Raw genomic sequence first — 23,192 nt, 5'->3', positions numbered from 1 at the left:
TCCGCAACAAGCGAGGGAGCGGGGGGGTGAAACGCTACGCGCTAAATCTGGCACTCGAGGGTGTTTTGTAGAGCAGAGTTCAGATCGCAGAATGCGCATCTAGTCTTTCACTGGCTGAGGGTGGTGAGAGCTGTAGTTAAAGGGACACGCCAGCCATCACATGCACTTAAAATGTTGGCGGTGCCCCCCCTTGCGAACTTCGCAGAATCTGCCCCTGCCAGATGCATTTGCCCCTTTCCCTGCCCCAAGCCATTTTGCAGCGCAGTAGATGTGGTCTCCCTGCACACAATGAAAGGGCCGGCTCGACAAACGTCCCCGCCGGTGGAGACCCTTTAAAGACCTCAGGTTTGGTTAGTGGGGTCCCAATTAGGAGATCAGACATTCTGCATGGGGTTCCTTTTATACATTTTTAATCATACTTGAGTTTGTTTAAACTTTACTTGCGGTTTCCTGACATTCAAAATCATCTTACTGCCCCCTGCTGGACAATCACAAGAATGCACTCCTATCAATGATCTCATTGTTACAGAAACCAGTGACATCATCAAGGCCATTGAGGTCATGTGTATATTTCCCTCTCTGACTCTGTTTTAACAGCTGTTGTGCTCAGTAAAGCGGAAAGGAACCGTTTTTCACGAGCTTTGCCCCAAACCATGGATTTGTACGACCATAAAGTGTGTAAAAAATTCAGTCTCTATCAACGATTCTCCTCGGCCTCACCTGAGTTTGGAAGCAGCAGAACAGCTGGGTGAGGAACGGATGGTTACAAGCCAAGGAGAGGATGCGCTTCTCGGTCATCGTACACTCAACATCGTCGTCCTGGAGAATCACGTCCTTCTTGAGCACTTTCACGGCGTACAGATTGTCCGTGTCCCTCGATCTGGCCAGCAAGACCTAAAAAAACAAACAAAACACAAAAAAAATCGTCAGGTCTGTAAGAGCGAGAAGAGACTCTGTAGTGAGGCAGACTTTGCCGACTTTCCGTGTTTTAAGCCTTTCTACGCAAGGAACAGGGGAAATGCCCGGCCGTCTCCAACCTGGCCCACGCTGACCTCACTGGTGTTGAGCAGACAACTTAATGAGAACGTTGTATCTACCTGTTGGTTTATGAAATGAATGCTAGTTTATATCCCCTTGGTCTGAGCTCTTCCAGATAAAATAAGGCAACTCAAATGATGGAAGGGTATGATGTCATGGACAAAAAGGTGACCCAAGATGTCCAGCAAGGACTCCGCGATGAGAATTATGAAAGCTGGAGCAGAGAATAGGATTTATCATCCAAAAGAAGACCAGCAAGAACCGTCGAAAAAACCAATGCACCTGTAAGAGTCCTATAACTACGCAGATGGCTGTCTGCTTTTGAAACATTAGTAACGTAAAGCCGGGGTTTCGCTATTCTGCGTTCTCAGTTTTGTTTAATTCAAAGCGTTCCTCCGACATCTGCTACGCTCAGTGGAGATCCTGAAGAAGAGCCTCGCGTTTGGAATGGACCTCATGAGCCTTCTGGGCTTTGGCAGCTCGTGGTCGCATATGTAACAGACGAGCTTCCAAAAGACGAGCAGCGTTACAAGAAGAGGACTCCGCATTCCGGGCGCGAGGTCTCCGCTTATTCTAACATCTAATTCAGACTAAAGCTTTGTGCGTTAACCTCTCAATATTACCCAACAGGAACTGAAACGGGGTCAATTAATGCTAATTACCTGCAAAATATATATAATATTTTGTTTGGCACCAAACACTCCGAAGCTATTATACTTTATACTTGCGGTTCGGAAAATTTCATGGTAAACGGACAATTTTTTTTCAATTTCTTAACCCCTTAAGGACAATGGGCGGCCCCAAAACCCATTGAAAACCATGCATTTTGAGCCCGCAATGTACGGGCTTTGCCATTAAGGGGTTAAAAGGCGACGCTGGTTCCTTGGCATTTCATGAACGATAAGATGAAATCGAGGACGTGAAAATACACAAAAGAAACAAGAAATCAGATAACTTAAAGAACTGAATTATTACGCGGTGGGTTAATGAAATAAAAATGATAAATAAACTGCTTGACTAGCTTCCGATTGGCCAATCTCTGTTGGAGGATTATGGGAATTGTAGTTCCACAATAAAAGGAAGAGCGATCTGTTGGCTTACAAGGTATATGCCTCTGTTAAACATATAGAAATATAAATAAGGAGACTATATATTAATATATAGTTTTACCCCCCCCCGGTTCCAAACACCTATTGAATGTTTTGTTTAAAGAAAAAAAATAGGAATATACAAACTTTTCCAAAGCTGCCTTTCCCCAGAACACGAAGAAACGTGAAGTCATCAAATCCAAATTTAAAATGGGACGACAAGTTTGATTGAGTGTCGCTGTCGCAGTCCGATCTCGTCGAGGTGGAGTCCGAATGCTTTGAAGAAGAAATTAGAAATGTTAATGCACAACTTTGTGTTAACTAGAAAAAGAAACAGGCGCTCTCTTTCCAGGTCTTACGGTTGGATATAATCATATAGGGCTAGAGGGGGACATATCCGAACATGCGCTTGCACCTGCCAATTATTCTAAAACCGATACGTAGGCGATTCGGAAGCGTGAAAGAGAGCGCCATCTGGTGGGGAAACAAGGGAACTACACTTACGCTACATGAGCCAAAGTGTCCCAAAAACAAGCTCGGGAGCTTCAAAAACTAACAATATTAACACACTATATAAAAATGATAAGGTATTTGGGATAAAAGTATATTATTATGTTCATATTGATATGTTTGGGTGTTTAGCTAAAACCCCCATATCGCCCAACATGTATGTTGTTGCATTATTGGGTCTTTTAGGGATGTTCAATCCTGTGATACCCTCAAAAGCCAGCAAGGGCCGCATCAGGCGACAAAAGAGGAGCATCGGGGGGGATTAAGAGCCAAAAATAGGGACGCTCGGCAGGTGGACTATCCGGTAGTCATGTACCGGAGTCACGATAGATCGACTGTTGGCTACTATATGGGCAAAAGAGCTTTAATCTGGGCAAGGAGATCTGTGCTGGACGTCGTACCGGATTAAAGGCGAAATTCGCAGGCTGAAGGCCCATCCCGGCCAAGGCGTTTGCCAGTTCCACGGAATTCACGCCACAGTTGTGGGCCACGCTTGCTTTACATCGCTTATGCACATTCATTTTGCACACTAAAAAAAAAACATAAACAACAAAATAATAAATTTACTTAAACTCAACAATTTCAATTTTGTTATATATATTTATTATTATTATTATTATTTTAGTAAGTTGAATATTGTTTTCATTGTCAGACATTTAATATTTAACAACAACATTGTGTCTACCACAATCTGGCTTCGAATCTTTAAATTCGCCCACCACTTCGCCCCTTCCTTCCTGCGTGAATTTCCACCCACGACGGTAAAGCGTTAGCGAAAGCTGGATTTAAAGTGACACCAGCCAGCACGCCGTCCAATCAGATGTCTGCAAACTTTTAGGATCGTCGAGCCCTCCCAAGAGCAGGGATCTTTTCTTCTCCGGCCCCGGTGTGTCTGACACGTTCTCACAATATTGGTAACTTTGGATATTTCTAACGTTATCGGTAACTTTGTATCTTCCCAGATCGTAATCGTTCTACAAAACTACTGCGCCGATATTGGCAAAGTCATTATTTTAATTCATTTATATAAAATAATACTTTTTCCTCAAACATGACCAAGATGGCGTCGCGATAAATTGTGTATGAATGAACGTTCAATGGATTGAACCGAATGATAAAATGGTTTGTATTAAAAACAAAACAAAAACAAAAAAATTTGCATCGTAGGCTAGGATTACATAACTAATCATGACTCAGGTCTGTAAAACATTTTAAAAACATACACTAAGCGGACAGCTATGTAAACGGCTCAATATTATGCGTTTTAAAGAGAATAATCACTTTAAAGGAATTTTATAATTGCAAAAATAAAGAAATCAATGCTCAGTTGAGCATACTGACTATAAATAATAATACTTAAAAATGTGTTTTTCATAGAGCGCTTAAATCACGTAACCCGCCTCTTCGTTTAGATCATCGTATAATCCCATCATCCACTTAAACGCCTCTTTATTATTTACTGTATTTTATAGCGCCATCATATTCCGCAGCGCTGTACAATGGGTAACCAGGACATGACGTGCAGTGTATAACATAACAATCTGACTTACAGGAACAAGGTTTCTTTTTTAGATTTTTGGCCCAAAAAAACAAAAAAGAGAAATGCACACTTTAGAAAACTGCCTATAACAGGATGTAATATGTGAGAAAAGGTGGCTTTTAGGTATGGAAACCACCGAAGCTAAATCAGTTTTAACTTAAAAAGACGATGTGAAAGAGGAAGGATCACCCTAGCTCGACTTTTAAATTATTTATTTTTTGCAGCGTTCCCTCCCGCTGGTTCTGGCGGGACTCCTCTGCTGCTGCGTCCTTCTGGACTCTGGAACACAATAAAATTCTCCCGCAGGCTGGCTGGCCCCTGGGGGCCGGGGGGGGGATTGCTACCCCCGGCTGCTCCTGCTTTCATAAAAAAGGTCAGATCCGACCTGGATCGTCTCACCCACAAAAGGCAGAAATGCAGCGGGGGGGTCACGCAATGCAACGTTACCTGACCCCACGGTGACCGAGCCGCCGCTCATAGACAATGAAATACCGGAAACTAACAAAAAAAAAATACTTTGGCCCGAGAGCATTCGCCTGTTCAGCAGAATCTTACTTTTACACTGCAGTCCCTGCTTCACCAGCCCCCACAGCAAAGACCCGCAGTGATCGCAGAACGTCGGGACCTTGTAATTGTGATCACGGAATTTGTGCGGTAAGTTGATCCCGAACCTCTGTTCGTATATCTGAAAGATAAAAAAAAACAAAAAACACATACGATGAATACAGAAGCCTAAACATAATACCTGGTCTGCACGCAAGAAAGCCTCCCATTGGTGGGTTTTGGGTACGCTTAGTATAGCACAACCTCATTGGCTGCTGAGCTTCCAGTTATCTATCAGGCAGTATAATTAATGACAGTAAAATGTGGTTTTAGGTTTAATTTAACCCCTTAAGGACAATGGGCGGTCCCTAAACCCATTGAAAACAATGCATTTTGAGCCCGTACATGTACGGGCATTGTCATTAAGGGGTTAACGTTTCTTTCTTAAATATGATTCTTTTCATCGCAGGGTCACCAAGATACGATCCACCACTTATTCCATGTCTTCCTGTCGCCTCTCCGTCATCCCAAGACGTTATTTGTTAGTTAGTTCCCCATTGGTCTGCATGAGGGAGCCGCCATCTTGCTGCCCCATCGCCCTGAGTTACAGAGGGACCTGGAAACAATCTCTAACGCTAAAGGCTCATGCGCCGTCCGTTAAAACAACGCGGGGAGAGAACAGAAAGTGGCTTCCAACTTCCTGCTTGGGCCGACCAATGGGATTCCGATGCCGTCTGCACCGAGGGATCATGGGAAATGGAGGCAAATTTGCATGATGCCTTTTGTCGATATCAGGGCTGGGAATATACGATCTAATAGCGATGATTTTGAGTGCTGGCCGGATTAAGTTATGGTTTATAGTAACACCGCGAGGGGGACAGATTCTGTTAAAGAGAGCGGATGTACGATAACGGATCCAGTGCTGAGAACTGGGCTTCTGTGAACGCCGCTCGTATTTTAAGCCAGCGCCAGGATGTGGTATTGGGGGCGAAATTTTCCCCGACAAACAAAGCTAACACAGAAAAAGACCACAAGACGCTGAAACACAAACCGTCGTACGTCACCTTGGCTTCCACTTTGGCCTGGCTGTTCGTGCACGTGCAGGCGGTGACGATCAGCTGATGGCAGCGCTTGTGGACCACGCACGTGCAGACTAAGGGTTAAAACAAATGACAAGTCTGTACATGTCTGCGATTAACACACGCAATGACAGTATTGTTAACGCGTTCGCTGCAGGAAGGAAACGGTTAACAGTTTTTAATTCAATTTTTTTCCTTGAAATGCTAATATCTGTCTCCCTGGGGCTTGAATACTCAATAATTATATTATTTACCCAAAACACGGAAAAATAAAGTCTTTGTGAGCTTTTTAAGTGGACTGATATAACATTCGCACGAAACGCATTAAACAAAAATGTTAATTTATTTAATAATTCTCAAAGCGACTATATCTATAAGAAAGAACTTCTGAAATAACCAACTACGGTCAAAAAAGGGAGTTATTATAATCAGGTAAAATATTGGATATCTTAGAAGGAAGAACGATACAAAGAAGTCGAAAGGTCGATGTGTAATGATAGCAATACTCAAAAAGTAATACATTTGGTAAAATCAAAAATAGGAATTTACTTTAAATTGGTTTTAGCGCAGTTCAGACTGTATTTAATAGCTAAGCAGTATGGTAAATCAGGGTAATGCCATGAAGGGTTAATTGCTGTTAGCGATTTTTGCCCCCACACAAAAATTATTTCTAGAAAAATAAATCAAAAATGTATATTTTATATAAAACATTATATATATATATAAAAAAATATATAAATATATATTATTGTTATATTTTATATTAATATTAATTATGTTTTATATTTTTAAGGCTGTTTATTCTATATAGTCACAGTTTGTATAAATACAATTTAATTTTATTTTTTTTAATACTAAGTGCAAAAGTTAAAGGGATTTGTGATGTTTAACTAGAAATTATTCATTTTTATAAGGTGGATACTTTGCGCATGAAATTACATATTGATACAAAACAAACCAAAAATCAGATCTTGTGTTGCATTACCTTGGCACTGGTACCCCTGCTTTCCGAATACTCCCCTGTTAAAAAAATAAATAAATAAATAAAAAGGTAAAAATATACTAAAAGCTCTTAAAATTTCTGGATTCTGGACTGGAAGAAAGTCCTGGTTTTGACACGATGTATTTTTACTATTTTTTTTATTTTTATTATTATTTGTACCAGAGCTGCCCCTTAAAGAGTAAAAGCTTCAGAACAAACCTCTGCTTCCCTTTTTTAACCTCAATGAAGTTTAACGCTAGTGCAACAGTTTCAATAATAAGTGGATACCACTAAAAACACGCGCTGGGGGGGGGGCTTTACTTCACGAGTCGGCGGTTGTGCGGGCCAACTGATGGCGCCTAAAACAGGAAGCAGATGTAAGAAATGCAAAATTATTTTTAAAAAAATACCCAAAAAAATCCCACTAATTTAATTCTGTTTCATGAAAGATTGGTTCATGGGAAAAAAAAAAACAAAATTAATTCAGAATTCTGGTCTAGGTTTTCTCCAGTATTCTGTTGCTCCGTCTTTGCTTCTCCATCTGCCTCCTCTTCTGAGCATTTCCACAAGAGGGTGGAGCCTCGGCGCACTCATTCGCCCAATCAGAGGAGAGGTTTTCCGTTGTGTACGCAGAGGCTCCGCCCTGGTCGCGGAAGCACTTTAAAAGAGGAGTAAAGAATGCAGATGGAGAAGCGGATGAAAAGGAGAAGCGGAATCAGAGAGGAGGAGCGGAGAGGGTAGAAAAAGAGAGTGAGGAAAAAACAATAAACCAACAAAAATTGGGTTTTCTTATAAAAATCTTAGGGCTGCTTCTCAGTTGAAGGTTCACTCTGTGTCCGCAGGGTTCCATTAAGGTGATCATCTTGAGGCTCAGGTCACATGAACAACGGACAAGCAACAAGGACCTCGCGTGCTCCACTTAGTCAACTCATACCGAAGGCACTAAGTTTCTTTGATACTTTGTAGCTCTCCTTAGGTGTTAGAACACAAAGGACACTGTTTATAGAGAGAAGTCACCACCCTGATGTCACACAGTCCCCATCTCCATGAATTAAGTTCCAGATGAGGAGCGACGCGCATCATTTCACTTACCAGATGAAGTCCTTGCAGTGAGAACAATATGTGGGCTGCCGGAGATACGTGGCCATGAACTTGTGACCGTTGACTTGGTGAACCCTTCTTCTCATGGCCCTTTGGCGCTTCCGGGTGAAATGTTTTATGAGCCTTCCATCCTGTAACATACCTAAAAACCCAAAGGACATGGAGACACAATGAGACGTCTCTCCATCTTAACTCTGTGTCCATGAGCGTTCTCAAGATACATTGAGGCACTTAGAGCTCTAATTGTTAAACCTAGGAGTTCTTGGGAGAGTTGAATGCTCCATAAGTCACATAAGCTTTCGGGACCTCAGAGGTCTCTTCTTCAGATGGTAATACATAATGATATAAAATACAAATCTCACCTTCTGTTATACTGCCGATGAGGGTAATGGCAACGAACACTTTGCCTTCGGGCTCTAAATCAATCTGGAAGAAAAACAGACACAGAGCTAACGCGTTGGTCAGAGTTGATCGGTGGATCCCTAGTTTGGTGATCAATCCCGCCGAGGAAAATGGATTCAGCCGTATCGTATCTCAAAAGTGCCCTGTGTTTCTCAAGCCAGGCCTGTTGGTGAGCGGAAAAATCCGCATGAGATCCATTGCGACTCCCATGATGCAGCTGGGCACCACGCGGGGGCGCATGGAGTATAGTGGGCAGGAGGTACCGGTCTTGCTCCTCGTGGGCTTGGCCATTACCCCACTCGGATTTAGTCCCACCTTTTTTTCTGCCTCTAGCCACACCCCCAGACAGGCATTGGAAACTGAGCACATAAAATGTTGGAGTCTTTAGTAGAACTTGATACCTTTTATTAGGCCAAGGTAGACGAATATAGCGAGTCACGCAAGCTTTCGGGACCTCTGAGGTCTCCTATTCAGATCCTGATCAGAGGGGAACCCTGGGCTTTCCTGCCCTTTCGATAAAAATGTATAACAACCTGTTGAGTTACTTTCACATCTTCATTCCTCACGTTGAGATCGCGCAGGTTACACATTCTTTCGAGAATAATGCCAAATATTCACAACGTCCTTTTCTTTAACTGTTTAAGTTGCCGAGCCGAGGTAAACACCGACAACTTTCAAGCCATAACCGCACTCCAAATCGTACATGGTGGCGGACGGGGAGAATAATAAGATACTTTGTTTTAAAGTTGCATCACAGACCAATTCAGCGGTGAGAGGGAGGGAAGCTGGACAATCATTGGCTTTATAAATTAAACGGTGTAAATAAAACCCAATATTCTTCTCCTAAATACCCCACTCAGTTACACAAATACCCAGAAACAGGGCGCACAGCCACATAAAAAGTCTGGTTAGTGCTCCGCCCCAAGCCACGCCTCCAGCCACACCCCTTTTTGGGAATTTGGAATGTTAGGGGGGTGCAGCGGATACAAATGGGGATCCGCCATTAACCTTATGGCATTTTAGGTGATTTCCTCTCCGCCCCAAAGAAGCACAACACCAGAACGCTCACTCTTATACCAGAGCTGGAATCCCTGCTTGAATACAGGTGAACAAATTCAGAATATGTTTACTTTCTGACAAGTCATGGGTTTCATAAGAACCGTTATTAGAATCATTTGTGTTACAGGACAGGTCTTCAGGATGTCGGCCTCAATCATCCAGGAAGAAAACACGGAATCTGGTAGGGTTCCAATTTCCCGCATTATTACCCAAATACTTGTTCAATACTTGTTTCCGATACCATTTTCTAGAACGTTCTTGATTTCATTTTTTATTCAATTATCTCCAAAGAATCAGACAAAATGTCTAATTACACAACATTCTATACCCAAAATCTCGATGTTTATGACCCATTCTCTGTGTCGTTTAATCTCCCTTAAAGTATTCAGAATTATATTGCGTCTCCTCGTTGAAAGTCTTTTAAAATAGCCGTCTTGTGACGACCGCGAAACCTGCGCAGCCACCCCGTGATAACACTACTAGCGCTCGACACGTCGGCTAAAAGAAGCCGTCTTTATCACTTCCACATCTATATTTGAAGCTACTCCAACGCGACGCGTTAAAGGAACTGTTAAAAATCACCTTCACGCAGCTTGTATTTGTGCGATCACGGCAGACAATCTAGGAATAGCTGTCTGAAGACGACTAAGAGGAGAACGGGTCGTCACCCATATCAAAAATAATCCGGATCCGTGATTTTTAACTATTTTTATCTATTTATTTATTTATTTAGAGTGGTCCGTTTTAGCAGTTAAGACACAGGGTTTCATTCTGTATCCTTTATAAAACAAACAAAATACCACATACAATGTTTCACCAATGAAACTTGGTATGGTCCATCTTTGCTCCTCAACGGCCCGAGCCTTAACCGTAGAGCTGTCGATTCTCATCCTAACGAAACCCATCCAGTAGGGTTATTCATTAAAGTGGCTCTAAAAGCAGAAGGCAAACCGGTAAAATAAAAAAAGGGGGTTACCAAAAGCGGGGTGGAGGTGACAACCCAAGTCCCCCCAACCCAACCCTAACAGTTTTTCAATGGCCACCAGGATTGACAAGCGTGAGACGGTTGCGTCCCGACACTGAACTCCCGCTGGTGTTTGGCTTTTATTTATGTTTCTTAACCGAGAGGATTTAACGCAATACCCGTCTTACGAGTTCGTGTGTCATCTGGGTGTAGGGCTGGAAACCATCGACTCCCTTCAGAACGTCTCCTGAAGGCCAGCGGAGCGTGATTCACCGCGCGGCCGGTTTCTATGGTTAGCAAACCAACAAGAGCATTTCCTTTCACTCTTCTCGGCCTGACCTGCATCAAGCAGAGGAGTTGCTGCCCGTCCATGTCCAGGCTTGTCTTCTCCTGTGAGAAGACGGCACGTGAAGCTAAACTCCCACACGATACGCAAACACAGTTTACAAAACAAATAATAACCTCTCGGCGTGCAGCTCTCCGAGCCACGGGGCTGTACGCTTAATATCATAAGCCTCATTTTTCATTTATTTGGTAAAATAATGACCCCTTCGCTGGGAGGTAGAGCATTAAGGGGACCCTGCAGTAACTCGGGGACAAGCAATGCTTATAAAAGTAAAAAGTGGGGGAAAAAAAACAAAAAAGTGCTCAACTTATGGAGAAGCTGCAGATCCAGAGCTGCAGCAGCTTCCCACTTCTTCCGTGGTCCGACGGTTTGCTCTGCTGATTGGCTCTTTGAAGTAGCCAATCAGTGGCAGGAAAGCACTCCCATATAAAACAATGAGAGCGCCTTCTGTGCCTGCACACTGGGTGCAAGAGGTTACTAATTCTCTTTCAAAAGCATCCCCATTATTTTTTGGGGATATTGGATTTTCGGCCATTAACTTTGCCTTCGGTCCCCTACATCAGGAAGCGGATCCCTGTGTAACTCCGTTGGTTGGAGTTATGTAACCCGGATTATAGTTTCTGTGTCTCTCTGAAGCGCTCATTCCTGCACTAACATTCATTACTTCCTGCAATCAGAATGAGAGCAAATTCCATCACCTTTACCTACATATCTGAACCTCTCCCGCGATGAAAGGTGAAGTCACTGATAATAAATACAACGTAACCTACATGTCACAGAAACATAGAACCCGCCGGCAGATCGGCCCCATTCGGCCCCCGTCTAGTCGCCTGTTTCTCCTGCTGTAAAGACTCAAACCTTAATCAGTCGTTGGTCTCGTCTTAGATTCAGGAGCCGTATGCCTCCCGCGCATGTTTAACTTCCAGAACTTAATTTTTCCCTCTGCCATGTCTATATTTTTATGGAGATTTTCACTTCCTTATGGCCCTTAAGTATGCGAAACCAGCTAAAGCTCAAAGGTTTTTGCAATCCATCTCATGGAATCCCCATCGTCAACGACAAACGTTAACTAATATTGAAAAATAAATAAATAAAATGTTGTTAACATTTTTGTTTACTAAATTAAGACATTAATAATAGATCCCAGACCTAAGTAGTTGAGAAATACGATGGGAAAAATTCTAAACCTTTTTTTTTTAGGAGACAGGAAGCTAGGTGTATGGTGGGAAAGAATCTGAATATTAACAATATATTTATGTAAGCAACCTATAGATTAAATATATGCACTGTTGAGTTTTGTTAAACATAAAAATTTTAAGTATTCGTGGTGACGCATATCCGTAAAAAATAAAGAAATTAACCAATAATGCCAAGCAGATTAAAAAAAAAAAAAGCTTTTATTTAATGGATATTGTAATTAAATGTTTTACTTACTGTTTTTATTAATTCAACATAATTTCAAGATATAGTTGTAGAAAAATTTAATATCCTGCAAATGTTAGATTGCTGTGTAAATTGGTGTAATATGCACCCAGGGACGATATATTCTAGAATTAAATGAAAATTTATTATATGCAAGATTTTTTCTATATTATATTAAACACCTGAATTAGTTTTGACACTTTTCTCTTGAAAGATAAATTTTTTAAAAATATATATTTTACATAAAAATATATTATAAAAAATATATGTTTTATTATGGCAATCGAGGACCGGAACGAATTGATACAATCATGTACTCAGGTGTGTTCTTTTTTTCCAGCCCATAATTACCTTGACTTTCAGGTAAATGGGAGGATAAAGCCGCCTTTGCCTGTTATTTAAACGTAGGCTGAACCAAAACAGCTCAGGAAGTTAATCACGTCTGCTGAACATGCAGCATCATTTATATGTAATGCAAGGAAGTTTTAGTTTACTGAGAGAGTGGTAAGTAAGTGGGAACAGCCTCCCAGCAGAAGTGGTAGAGGTCAATGCAGTGAGGGAATTTACATGGGATGGGCATACGGCTCCTGTCTGCTGGTAGGTTCTAGGTTTCCGTGTCTCTAGTTGGGGCAGCAGTTATCTGGTTCGCTTATTACTGTTGCAAGAAGCCGTGCATTGTACAGAAAGCAGGTGATGTTCGATTGTGACAGAGGCACTGAAGAAAATGAAAGGGTTAACACCAAAGCTGAATTCTGATTGGCCACTTGATGATTTCAATGATAAAGGCAACTCTAACTACCCAGGCACCGGTGTAACTTCAGGGCCTCTAGGGGACCCGATGCGACCCCTTATTCCTGTCTGCCCATGCCGGTTCAAAATGTGAACATGAGTGTGTGATTGTGCGTGTGTGAACATGAATGTGTGATTGTGTGTGTGAACATTAATGTGTGATTGTGTGTGCGTGTGAGCATGAATGTGTGATTGTGTGTGCGTGTGAGCATGAGTGTGTGTGCGTGTGAGCATGAATGTGTGAGCATGAATGTGTGATTGTGTGAGCATGAATGTGTGATTGTGTGTGCGTGTGAACATGAATGTGTGATCAGATCAGCTGTTACAGTTGAGGGTCCCTAGGGCAATTTTCACACCAGGGCCCTGTGGTTTCTAGTTACGCCCCTGTCACCAGGACCAGAAAATGCAAAAAACACTTAATTATTTTAAACAAATGATTTCCTTGATAACGCACAACTTATTTGACAATGAAGACTAGCGACTGATTAACGTTTGAGCCTTTACAGCAGGAAAAAGAGTAGACGGGGGCCGAATGGGGCCGATCTGCTGGCAAATTCTGGGTTTCTATAAAGGATGTGATTTTTTTTGATGATTACCAAGGCAATTTTATGAAAAATCCTTTATTTATAGATTGTTGCTATTTGCAAAAAAAGTCACATTTTATGTATATTATAAGGCACCAAGTTAAACAAGTTTCCAGTGTGGTTGGTGGGTTTTAACCTCGGGGGGGGTAACTTGAAAGTTCTCAGTTCCTGTGGAAAGTCTCCACTTCTTATTATTATGTTTTTTTAACTCAAATAAGACGTAACCTACATTGTAGCGACTCTGGTCATGCGCGTATCTGCTGCCTTTTATTGTATTAGTGTTAACGCTGTGGAGCGACCCGAAGCAGACAGATAATAAGATTAAGCGTTCATTACAAGCTTTTTAATGCCAGATGGATTTTAAATCCTACCATTAGGTTTGGTCTACTTGTCCTGGGTTCAGACCAGTCTGTTCCAGTCTCTCCCAGTCCAATTAACAGATCATCGCTAGCTCTGAAGATCTATTACCACCAGCTATTAACAAAAAAAGATCGACATTTATAAAGGATACACAGGGGTCTCGGAAAAAGAGCGAGAGAAACGGTAAAACATTGTTAACAAAAATGTTAACCAAAAAAGCGAAATATTTCAAGTATATATTTCTGTATAGTGGAATGGTTCAAAAATGTTACAAAAGTCAACATTTTGATTAAAATTCAACATCTCTCAGTAGGATCCGCAGCTAGATCTGTGCGTTTGGTCATTTTTTCAAAGTTCAACAACGTTCCTTTTCTTAAATAGTTTTCTTAGAGTAGAGGAAAGAACATGGCTTCGTAACGTCCTAAACAAACCCGCATAGTGACATTTCTTGTCCCGAGCCATGATCATATAGAGGACCGGGTTACAGCTTCGCATGCCAAGAATGTTACAATGCCAAGCGCTACTATACGACAATTATATCCCACCATTTTCTGTAGACCACCTTGTATACCTCCCATGTGTGTCCCTGTTTCATTTGACTAGGTCCTCTTTGGACCTTAAGTCCTTGAGTCCCTCTTTCCTCCCACTCAGGCCCCCCTCTTTCCTCCCACTCAGGCCCCCCTCTTTTCTCCCACTTAGGCCCCCCTCTTTCCTCCCACTCGGGCCCCCCTCTTTCCTCCCACTCAGGCCCCCCTCTTTTCTCCCACTCAGGCCCCCCTCTGTCTTCCCACTCAGGCCCCCCTCTTTCTTCCCACTCAGGCCCCCTCTTTCTTCCCACTCAGGCCCCCTCTTTCTTCCCACTCAGGCCCCCCTCTTTCCTCCCACTCAGGCCCCTGTTTTTTTAGGAGCTCAGGATGCTGGGTATGAGGGTATCGCAGGGTTCTACAGCCCTGATAATGTGTATAGAAACAGCAGGGAATTGCTTTACAAATGAAGCTGTGTAAATAAAAGCCATTATTCTCGTGGTAAGATAAGAATTGCAAACCCAGGAACAGAGACCTTTGTCCTTCTGCTAAATTATATTCCGAAATGAAACGTTGCCACCATAAGAGGACATATCTGCTCACAATGACTGATGGGGGGGGGTAATGAATTCTATATCCTCACCACTTGGCAAGAATATATATATACACACACATATACACACACACATATACACACACACATATACACACACACACACACACAAGGGAAGGATTTATAAGGGGAAGGACTATATAAAATAACCATATTCTACCTGCAAAGCACTGCCATAAAGCAAATATGTATTCAATGGTTGAAAAAAGGACCAAAATATCCAAAAAGATACCAGTTGCAGGGATCACAAAAGCCCCCAAATTCCCTATACCAGGGCAGCATTGGTGATTTTTTGCAGAATATATTGAAATATTATTAAGAATTCTAAGAAATAGTAAAAAAATCAAAGCCGAGCGAAGGGGGAGAAAAGGAATTGTGGATTATTAGCCACTAACACCTTTAGCTCTCCACTTAGGTTTTCTGATCACAGTTTAGCTCTTTAGAGTTATCCTAATCCCACTTTAAACTGCGGGGCTTTTAAGCGGCCCGTATGAATTACTCTCGTGACATTAATCTGAAGCCTCTTAGCCCCAAACACTGGATCTCCGTAACCGCGGAGAGTCGTTCGCCCAAACTAAATAACCAAGAAGCTTTTAGATTCCGATGGAACCAGAAGCTCAGGAGGTGCCAAGTGCTTCAGCTTAGCGAAAGGGGAGAATGTCAGAGCAGGTCATTGATTGGGTAATGCTGGCTCTGCCACAGGCTGCCACCAGTTTCCAAAAACCAAGCTTTCAAACTAGATCCATCCCAACAAAAGTAATAGATTAACAAACAAATAAGATAGACTAGACTTAATGAATGATTTTATGATAAAGCGGAGACAGTTCCTTTAATGATGTCACCACGTTCTGAAGGAGACCCGGTTGCTTCCAAATTGATTCCTGTAATCATGAAACAGGGCTGGAATAAACCACAAACCCCTTAATTCCAGTAACGGGGGTCTTCTGAATGCAGGCAAACACCAATACCCCGTAACAAAAGAATTCTACGCACTTTACCGCCCAAGCTTTGCAGAAACCGTGTTCTAGTAAATGCAAAGAAGCTGGGCAGAAAAACACCATCTGTAAATCTTCTTCACACAGTCCTGTCTGTCTAATTACTTCTTTCCTTAATGCCAAAGCTCTCGCTCTCGTGCAGCAGGCCAACGAATGCAAGATGCTTCTCCGGCGGATTTATTATTCATGGAAAAATACAGCGGTCCCGGAAGTTCTACAATGGCCGACCTCGATACATTCCAGCCAGGTGCACAAAGACCATCATTTATTCCAGGATGACCACTCTCGCTCTCTCTCTCTCTCTCTCTCTCTTTCTCTCTTTCTCTCTCGCTCTCTCTCTCTCTCTCTCTCTCTTTCTCTCTTTCTCTCTCGCTCTCTCTCTGGATTTTCCTGTTTAAAGTTTTGTTTTTGTCCCAATAAACCCCCTTTATCCGCAGACCTGGAGCCGCCGTGGCTGTCAGTCATGTGATATTTTGGGTGACTTTCCCGGCTCAAACACCACGCTGAGCTGATGCTTTATGGCGACGCTAATGAAGTCCGTTCCTCCATAGACTTTCATTAGTCAGAGAGTCCAGATGGGTGATTAAGACTGAGCCATACTAACGTTTCCCATAGGCAGTATGATAAGGAGTTGGGGTGTTTGTCTAGTAGATCAGGCTTACAAATGGCTGATATGCAGCTGCCTGAAAACATATTATGAGGCAAAAGATAGTTCAACTTTCTAGCATGCGCGTCTGCATTCTATTGCTTTCTGCTGGTTCTCCAACATACCACAGCCCTAGAGGCAAGGCGATGATTACGGTCTCACCCCTAGATCCAAAACATCGAGACTTGTGTCTCAAGATCTGCTTGTAGGAGAGGCAAAAAAAGGCTTTGTATAAAAGCCGAATACCTTTAGCATTCTACACATGTTTCCTGATCTCAACAGAATTCCGCTCGCCACTCTTTAAAATGCAAACAATATCTTCTACAGGGTCAACAAAGAAAAAGAGATCGAATACTTTTTTGGAACCTCAGAGTCGCTACTTTAGAAGTAAACATGGTCTTCAGATGGGGATTCTTCCAAACACTTGGACTCCGCGTGTTTTTTTTTTTTTCTACGTTGACCCCAAAAAAACGGTGTCAGCTCCAACTTCAGACTTTGTCTTCTCTCGGACCTATTCAGTTATATCTATTTTCCATAATAATGGCTGTTCCAGCGGCCGCGGCCGTGCCATGATCGAACGTAGACCCGTAAAACCTACCACTCATCTTACTAATAGCAAACGAGTCAAAAAAAAAAAACAGGCCAATGAAATCACTTCTAGAATCTAAGTACTTAAAAATCTTGGCTTAACCCAAAATAAAAACCCTTTGAGGTTAATACCGGACTTGTGCATTCAGATTCGCGCACATTTTGTTAAAATTTGTTGATCCACACAAATGTCCAACAACGAGCGTGAGTGACGGGTAAGACTTGTTACCAAGTTTCATCCGAGCCGAACAGGCAGGAGAAAACCAACGGACCAAATAATCCAAATAAAACCATAAAAGTTGGAACGGTTTTCGGCATAAAAAGATTCCGGGGTTTCAAAATAAATTGTTGACACGGCTTTAGGAGATTACAGAAGATTGTATAATACGGTTATGTAACGGTTACCTAATAATCAAACACTCGGAGAGCTCTCTATTATCCTTTCCAAAACCCGGACAAAAAAAAATAAATAATAATAATAATAATAATAATAATAATAATAATCTTCTCAGATGGACTTGGGTTTCATTGACCTGAAAAAAAAAAGATTTTGTGCCGATGACCTTGTTGTAACGGCCTGTGACCGAGCAGGAACTTAATATAATATTTACGGAATACGAAATAAGGAACGAGGAAGAAAAACAACGAAAAAATGAAAAAGGAATGTACTTTAAAAAAAAACAACAAAAAAAAAACAATATCTGTGTGTTGTCTTAATAATTAACACAAACAGAGATGTATTTCGTGCTCTTAGTGATAAGGTAAGTGAATGCCTTCAAGGAGTCAGTTTAGTGTCCCAGGTAGGAAATGATTTATATTAACCCCTTAATGACAAAGCCCGTACATGTGCGTGCTCAAAATGCATCGTTTTTAATGGGTTTACGGGCCGCTCATTGTCCCTAAGGGGTTAAATACTTTAATATGTATTCTTTGTGTGTACAAGAAGAACATCCCCTTTGCGAGAAGCTGCAGCTTTGGAGTTCAAGTTCCCATTTCCAGCCAATGAGAGGCAGAAAAGAACTGCTATTAAAATCATGCGCACGGAGTCTATGAGCCGTACAATATCGTAAGCGCTGGAATTCTGGCTACGGGGCTATTATCATCATTATAGTTCATTTATAGAGCCCAAGCAGATCATGGAGCGCTATTACATTGAGGGGAGGGGTGTGATTAAAAGTCTAGTCCCCAAAATGTATTTTTTTTTTAATGCATATTGGACTCCAGTTTGAATTCAGACCGGTGCATTTTATTTTATCTAAGGCGGTGCAAGCATTCTATACTTAGTGGCGTTAGAAAACAGGACTTCTGTTCCTTTATAACAGAATCAGAGAACGGGGCTTGGTTTTTGCCAGTTTGAAGAGGAATGAGAAACGAGGCGAGGGAATGTGCATTGCCAAACGCAAATAAAGGGTTAAAGACCTTCTTGGGATACTAAGTCCTAGCAAATCAGACCCATTTTTTTCTGTAAAACTTAATCAATCAGTCGTTGGTCTCGTCTTAGATTCAGGAGCCGTATGCTTAATGTTTAATACCCTCGCTGTATTACCCTCTACCACTTCTGCTGGGAGGCTGTTCCACTTATCTACCACACTCTCAGTAAAGTAAACCTTTAGGATTATAGTCTCTTGTTGTAATGTTTGTCTTCTTTTGAAATAATCCTCCCTCCTGTCCGCTGTTAAATTCCTTCATGTATCAACAAACGTTACACAAAGGAAATGATTGTAACAAAGTAGCTTTTGGGATCAGGCAGAGCACATTGCGATAAATTAACGAGGTGGAATAATCATACTAATCACTAATTACAGATGATCCCAGTAAGCTGAACCTTTTTAAAGCGTCAGGCCCATTTTAAAACCAGAGGTCGTGCCCTTATTTTACTGATGAAATCTTGATGATAGCATCTTCTCATTTTCATTAGAAAAGATCTGTATCACGAAAGGCCAAAGAGGACCATAAATTAATAAATGCAAAATAATAAAAAGGAAATGTAAAAAAAGTAAAATAAACAACACTAAATATATAAATAAATATTTAGGTAACATACAGTCCAGACAAGAGAGTGGTGCGGAAAGGTGTGTATATAATATAATATATTATATATATATATTATATATATATTATATGTTTCAATGCAAACCTTTTGCTTTAAACTTATTTAAGTAACATGGAACTGAATCAGTCCTATCCAACTTTTCCATGAGCCGGTGGGGAAGCTGAGTCAGGCACTGATGAATGCTAACCAGGTTTTCATTACAGTCTGTTCTAAAGAGCTTACACTCTATTGAACCCAGTGGCCCTCAAAGGGCTCCAGTGGGATTTCCACCAGGTACATGATCCACAATTAGATCATTGTGACACTGCAGCTCATATGTCTTTTTGCTAAGGAGCATGGGCCATGCATGGGTTCCTTTGTTGTGGTTGAACCAAACTATGTACTTTGCTGGACTATTTAGGATACAGACTAAGAAGAACCTTGTAGTGTTTGAGCATGGGACACATGACTTCACAGCATCTCCATTAGCAAACACCTTCCTGAAATCTCTGAGCCATTGGGCAGGTGGAAAGTCCCATCTCTCTTAAATGGACAATTTCTCAGAAGAGAGGCATGGGCCACCCAAGAGGGAGGTCAACAGAACCAACATTGAGTATTGTGAGATGATGGCCAAAATATTTCCATCCACACCCAAAATTGTCCTATGTCCCACCACCCAAAGGGTACTCACCCAGCCTTCAAAGCAGTCAGAGGGTCCACAGCTCCTGAGAAGTTCATGGAAACTGAGGTTACAGTTGGCCACGAAGTTGTCATACCCAATGGAGGTCTCATGGAACACAGCCAGCTCCACTTTACTGCCATCAGACACAGTTACACCGAACTCCTCATTGTAGGTGGGCTTGTTGGTCTTGTGTTTGACGCTGGTCTGCCCGACTCTGCATTCATCCACATTGATGGTGATGTAGGGGTCCAATAAGTAGGAATCTTTCTTTAGGACTGAATGTCTCATGGACCACCTGGTGGGCTGCAGACCCACAGCTTCCCCAATCCTCAGCCTCAGCCTGCCATTAAATCTCATGGTCCCAGCCATGGACCCCGAGAAGACCTCAAAACCAGAGAAAGAATTAAGAAGCCACCAAGAGGAGTAGGAGTGCACTTCACCTGCTGATAACCCCCCTCTGGACGCAGCAGGATCACCACAAAGTCTGCTGGGAATATCCACCTGCATGGGCAGCTGCCAAAACTAAAGAGCTGCACTCCTCATGCAAGGTGGAATCAGGCTGGGCACTTAAGGCAAAGTTACTCACTTACCAGCCTGGAATGACACTAATGTCAGGAATGAGTGTTCACTCTCACTCTCTTCTGAGGGATCCCTACCGAGGGGGACCCAGGATAATATGCAGAGAGAGAGATCCAATGCAGTATTTAGATAGGAATCCAGTGAAATGTCAAGACAGGGATCCAGCGCAGCAAGTCCAATGGAGTGTCCAGAAAGGGATCCACTGCACTATGAAGGGAGGAATCCAGTGGAGTGCCCAGAAAGGGATCTACTGCAGTATGCTGAGAGAGAGAGATCCAGTAAAGTGTGTAAGAAAAAGCCCCCAGCGGAGAGTCCAGAAAGGGATCCAGTGCATTATACAGAGACAGATCCAGAAGGGGATCCAGTGGAGAGAGCAGTGAGGGACCCAGCGCAGTGTGCGGCTCCCAGCCGTCTGCCCCTGACCTGCTTGTAATCAGAGCCCAGTCTAAACCAGGAAGAAGCCTACGGAGACAGAGAGGAGAACACCGCCCCAAGTGGTAAGTCATGGGAACTGCAGGGCTATGTGTGAGAGAGAAGTAGATTTTCTGCAAAATACCTATTTTTCATTTGTTTAATGCTTTATCTATTCGTTTAAACTTTTTTCTTGTATTTGTAGTCCAGACATGTCACTTCCCTCCATGGTTTAGCTGAGGGTGATGAGAGCAATGGCCTGTGGGCATTTTGGGCACCCTGGTTCCAAGTTCCACAGGCAGTAGCAAGATGACACGTCCAGCATTAAAATAACAGATATTTTTACCTCAGGTAAAAACAGAAAGAGACATGCTTCATAATCATTATGTTTTTAGGTATAGAATTGTGAGATATTGAAATATAATAATGAAACATACATCATAGGGGTCCCTGTTTAGAGTCTCCTCCGGTTCTTTTCTTTCGTCTGTCTCTTTTTTCTCTCTTTTTATCTACCATGTGAGTCTGCCTTTTACATTTTTCATTCATTACGCTCATTCATGCACACACACATATACTGTACATACACAAATACATGGGACAGATAAGAGATTTGGACCTGTCAGAACACCGGGGCCTTGGAGCGATCGCTCTGTGTGCTCCGCCGTTAATCTGGCCCTGAGTGTGTGTTATGGTGAGTGTGTATGTGTGAGTGTTTATGTCAGTGTGAGTGCGTGTGTGCTAGTTGTGTATATTACATGTCGGGGAGGGAAATGGGCCAACTTAGCAACTTATCCAGGTTGATCACTCACCTTCAGGCCTCACTCCCACTCCAGTGGGTGCTATAGGCTTATCTATATGCTAAGTAGGTAATATAAGACATACGCAGCTTTGGTAAATACATTTCATGTTGCTGACGGCACGTGCATGCGCCAGGTTTACATTAAGTGTTTCGGTTTTACCCAATTTGTTCTTCCGGTGATTGTGATAATAGTTGTGTAAATAGTGAACACCAAAACTGGATCTCCCTCGGGGCTCAGCAATTACCAGCTCTGCCTGCGCAACCTACCTGCCGTGACAAAGTCAAATAACAATTACAAAAGCAGTGATACTGGGAAGGGATCGCTGCCGGAAAGGCGGATGGGATGCGTCAAACTGAAAGAGTCTCGTAAAAAGGGCTGGACTGGGAATAAAAAATGCCCCGGAAATAATTGAATATTTTCCTCGTCATACCCCAACATCTTCTTATTCTAGATTATTCTAGAGAGCGTGCCCGTAGATTGGCTGGCCGACCGACTCCTTATAGGAGGCAGGAAGTGGGTGTGGCTGTGATAGGGGGCGGGGCTGGCTGTGTATAAAGGTGCGTCTTGCCTCGGCTAGACTGGAAAGTGGGTGGAAAATAGGCTTAGGCCGAGGGCAGCTCTAACGATTAATCATCGGGCAGCTTGCCATTTGGCTGATGGCCAGACGAGGCCTGGGGCAAATCTCTCACCTCCGCATATCCTACTTCTTACAGTTCAATTCACTAAACAAACCATAACTTCATTTATAAGAATGCCTGGGAACTTCCAGTCTCCGGCTCCCAGGAGCCTCTTCAGGTAGCCCCATGACTTTGGGCTGGGCCGACATCATTGGACGGGGCTGACACCATCAGTTGGTGAGGCCGTGACATCGTGGCCAATTTTAGCCCCAGTCGCTTCATGTTTTTTTATGGGGTGGGAGGGGGAAATGGCCGTGGGCGGGGAATGGGGCGTGTCTAAACTCCGCTCCCACGACCCGGGGATTCCTGGCCGTGACGGGGAGAAACGTCGCTTCACCCGAAGCCTCCGGGGCGAAACCACGGAGATTCCACAGGACGAGTCAAGAAGAACGAAGATCTCAGCTTCCCTGAGGGCAAATTTCCCCGCAATTTTAAACCAAATATTTTCTAAATAATCACATTCACTTAAAAAAAAAAAAAGCTAGTTTTAAAAAAAAATGAACCAATTATGCTAAAAGACCATGTAAAATAAAAAAGGGTTTTGAGCTAATCCCACTCCGCAAACACTCTCCATGTGCTTCTCGCTCCGCAATCCAATTATATCTCACTAAACACTTATTATTTTTAATGTTTTCCTATAATCTCTTAATTTAAACCAGACTTGCAGTTTGACCAAAAAATTGTACTTTTTACTTTATGTCTTCATTTTAAACATTTTTTTACCAAATACTGTTTTGACAGCATAATTTATCTTCCTGAAAAATGATGAACTGCAGGTATTTTCTGCGGTGACATCACAGCGTTGTCCACATATTTCATGTCACTCTGTACAAGGAAG

The 23,192-nt window shown here is 42.4% G+C and overlaps 1 protein-coding gene across 1 annotated transcript in view; it reads right to left on the bottom strand.

The window, feature by feature from the left end:
• Positions 1-20,849, bottom strand: part of PRKCH (protein kinase C eta) — a 44,141-nt gene extending 23,292 nt beyond the window's left edge. Inside the window, exons 1-9 of the mRNA XM_053474881.1 lie at positions 19,897-20,849; positions 8,244-8,307; positions 7,873-8,023; positions 6,784-6,818; positions 5,784-5,872; positions 4,732-4,861; positions 3,038-3,165; positions 2,274-2,402; positions 721-894 (exon numbers count right to left, since the gene is read on the bottom strand). Of these exons, the coding sequence (XP_053330856.1) occupies positions 721-894; positions 2,274-2,402; positions 3,038-3,165; positions 4,732-4,861; positions 5,784-5,872; positions 6,784-6,818; positions 7,873-8,023; positions 8,244-8,307; positions 19,897-20,394 (1,398 nt within the window). The 5' untranslated portion in view covers positions 20,395-20,849. The remainder of the gene's footprint in view (positions 1-720; positions 895-2,273; positions 2,403-3,037; positions 3,166-4,731; positions 4,862-5,783; positions 5,873-6,783; positions 6,819-7,872; positions 8,024-8,243; positions 8,308-19,896) is intronic.
• Positions 20,850-23,192: the final 2,343 nt, after the last annotated feature.

This window comes from Spea bombifrons, chromosome 9, assembly GCF_027358695.1.
Source record: "Spea bombifrons isolate aSpeBom1 chromosome 9, aSpeBom1.2.pri, whole genome shotgun sequence".
NCBI lineage: Eukaryota > Metazoa > Chordata > Amphibia > Anura > Pelobatidae > Spea > Spea bombifrons.
Note: the sequence above shows the minus strand (reverse complement) of the source record. Positions and strands in the feature narration are given on the sequence as shown.